The following is a 3,181-nucleotide window of genomic DNA, read 5'->3' on the forward strand; positions in this document are numbered from 1 at the left end:
ATGTGTATGGGTGTGTATGTGTATGGGTGTGTATGCGCATGTGTATGGGTGTGCATGTGTATGGGTGTGTATGCACATGTGTATGGGTGTGTATGTGTATGGGTGTATATGGGTAATGTGTGTGCATGTATATCTGTGCACCACATGCACGCCCAGAACCCACAATGGCCAAAAGACAGTGTTGGGTCCTGTAGAAATGTTATAGACAGATGTGAGTTACCATCTGAGCGTTGGGAATCAAACCTGGGTCCTCAGGAAGATCCCCAAGGATAATTTTTTTCTAGTCTTAGACATAAACAATGGCATCTTAGTAACTCTGTCCAGACTCAAAGGACTAGTCTCTGTGCGTTAGTTACAGGGATTTGTTTGTTTGTTTGTTTGGTTGGTTAGCTATAATTTTTTTTTTTTTTTGAGGCAGGATTTCTCTTTATAACAGCCCTGGCTGTCCTGGAAACTATTTTGTAGACCAGGCTAGCCTCGAACTCGATCCACTTTCCTCTGCCTCCTGAGTGCTGGAATTAACTGTGCGCATCATCACCACACTTGCCTTTAGCCACAGGATTTAAGCGATGCTGTGAGGCCCTGACTTCGCAAACTCCATTTTAAAGAAGGACTTCCTCTTTTTTTTTTTTTTTTTGAAGGGCTTCCTCTTAAGCTGTATAATGAGCAGGGGCTGAGCTCAGCTCCAGAAATGTGCAGCAATAGCGGAAATTTGAACGGATACCCTGAAAACAGCCAATTAAGGAGCTAGGGAGCAGGGCCATACAATTTATCGAGGTCCGGATGTTCCTAGGAGGCATCCTTGACGATACCTTGTCAGTTATTAATGGCTCTTTGTTAGGTTTTTGCACCCAAAAAATTGACCAATGGTTTCAGAAACAGCCTTACCCTATGCCCTCCTTAACCCAATCCCAAGCCAATAGGACATGAACTCCCCTGATTACAGCACTTCCCCTTTAAAAGCCCCCCCTTCCATGACTGGGGGGGGGGGGCTACACTTTCTTTACCCACTGCATTGGGTGCTGGAGGTGTGGTCCAAACTCGAGTTTGAATATTAAAAACCCTCTTGCGTTTTACATCGGAATCAGATTCAGTGGAGGTTCTTTTGTGGGGATAATTAACTTGGGCATGACCATACATGTGATAAATACACGCTATTGCTGAGCCCAGGAAATGCTTGCTTACCGCGCAACTATCACCTGCATCTCCATTGCAAAGGTCAAAGTTCTTTCTAAAGAGGTTTATATAATTTATATAATTGTTCAATATAATATCTTGAATAAGAGTCACGTGGGGAATTTAAACTTAGTGCAGTGTTCAAGCTTCCAAAACTGGGAGTCTTTGATTATCCCCTTACCCTCCAAGCGTGTTGCTATGGTTCCCCATCGCCCTCTAGTGAAGAGTACTAGAAATGACACAGACACACAGAGTGAGACATTGCTTTAATTTTGTTCCTTCAGATAATCTATGTTCAACTGGTTTTTGCTAAATAAAAAAGAAAGTATTCTGTTAACACACATACTTTCTCAAGCTATTCTCTAAGATAGATGGGAACACTAAACACACCCAGGTCACGCTAACACTGCAATAGCACACAATGCTGGGGGGCCGTCTGTTCCCTGGGGCAATAAAGCCTCAGAGCTGGAGACCACCACTCCTTTTTAAGCTAACACAGTAGCCCATAGGCTTCCACGCTGCCTTGAAACCCTGCTTGTGGTCAGCTCCGCCAGGAAGCTAAGTGTTTGATTTCCTGACCAGTGTCCTAACCTATAGCTCTTCTTCCTCGTTCCTCTTAGTGCTCTTAGAACAAAGACCACAACAGTGTGAGTTTTGTCGTTTTTGTTTTGGTTTTTGTTGGTGGTGGTGGTTTTGTTTTGTATTCCGGTTTTTAGAGACAGGGTTTCACTATAGCCCTGGATGTCCTGGAACTAGCTCTGTAGACCAGGCTGGCCTCAAACTCAGAGATCCACCTGCCTCTGTCTCCTGAGTGCTGGGATTAAAGGTGTGCACCACCACTGCTTGGCCAGTGTGTTTTTAAACATCTAAAAGGGGCAGAGGGTAATGCTCAGCACTTGGGAGCAGAGAGAGGTGTGTTTGGGTTTGAGTTTGAGGCCATCTTGAGCTACATATTAATACCCTGTCCCAAAAGAAATAAGTCTAGAATGTGCTAGTACTAGGTAGGCTCTTTTTTAGATATCCTACTAACTGGGGCTCGCTGGGATTTTTCTACTTGCTTTGTTTGGTTTAAATGAATTTAAATATCACCACACGGTAGAGTAAATTAGCGGATTCCCCTGCTCTCACCGTAGGGTTTTGTTGCACAACTAGCTGAGAATTGGCCAGAAAACAGATTCAGCTGACAACCTGTCCACCGCCATGTCCCCCGCTAACTGGGCCAGGGTGTCCCATTGGGATGACAGTATTCACTCACGTAAGTGCTTAGACTGGGTGATGGACAAGGCAGCCATGACAGGGAAGACTGTGGGGCAAAGGTGAAATGTGGGCTCTGAGTTAGGACAAGTTAACTCGCTAAGTGTCAAAGCATGGCTGTGTAGGGACTACAGATCGATCCCCCTCGGTATGAGAGCCCCGTCTGAGGCACAGCTGCAAGTCTGCACCCTCATGTTGGGCAGGCTGACCACCTGAGGCCTGGTCCTGCCTCCCTCCTTCATGCTGACAATCATGGGCAGGGAGGTCATCTCTGAGGCAACACACTGCCGTGGCCCCAGGAACGGCCACTTGATGGTCAGGGACTCTGGTGGCTGCAGGCAGCTGCCCACACACTCATAGACCAGGAACCCTGGGGGTTCCAAAACCCAGTTCTCAGCCCACTTCATCCCCTGCAGGTCAAGGTACATCTCTTGGCGGCAGCATCTGGTGCCTTCAGTCACTGGGGCCTCAGGGTTACAGTTGCCTTGAGCCCTGTGGGGAAGGAGAAGCCAAAAGTCACCTGACCGACAGAGCCAAGGTCAGGAGCCTCCGAGGAGACTTACCATCCATTTTTTAAGGCATCCAAAGAGAACTCATGAAGGATAAAGAACAAATAAAGAAACACAGCTAAGCCGGGCGATGGTGGCACACGCCTTTAATCCCAGCACTCGGGAGGCAGAGGCAGGTGGATTTCTGTGAGTTCGAGACCAGCCTGGTCTACAGAGCTAGTTCCAGGACAGGCTCCAAAACC

General features: G+C 47.1%; 1 protein-coding gene across 1 annotated transcript in view; it reads right to left on the reverse strand.

Annotated features, from left to right (window-relative positions):
• Positions 1 to 2,558: 2,558 nt before the first annotated feature.
• The window catches only part of LOC102002545 (left-right determination factor 2), a 3,280-nt gene continuing 2,657 nt past the window's right edge, over positions 2,559 to 3,181 (reverse strand). The window contains exon 4 of the mRNA XM_005348958.1: positions 2,559 to 2,922. Within this exon, the coding sequence (XP_005349015.1) occupies positions 2,559 to 2,922 (364 nt within the window). The remainder of the gene's footprint in view (positions 2,923 to 3,181) is intronic.

Source organism: Microtus ochrogaster, chromosome 6, assembly GCF_000317375.1.
Source record: "Microtus ochrogaster isolate Prairie Vole_2 chromosome 6, MicOch1.0, whole genome shotgun sequence".
Taxonomy (NCBI): Eukaryota; Metazoa; Chordata; class Mammalia; order Rodentia; family Cricetidae; genus Microtus; species Microtus ochrogaster.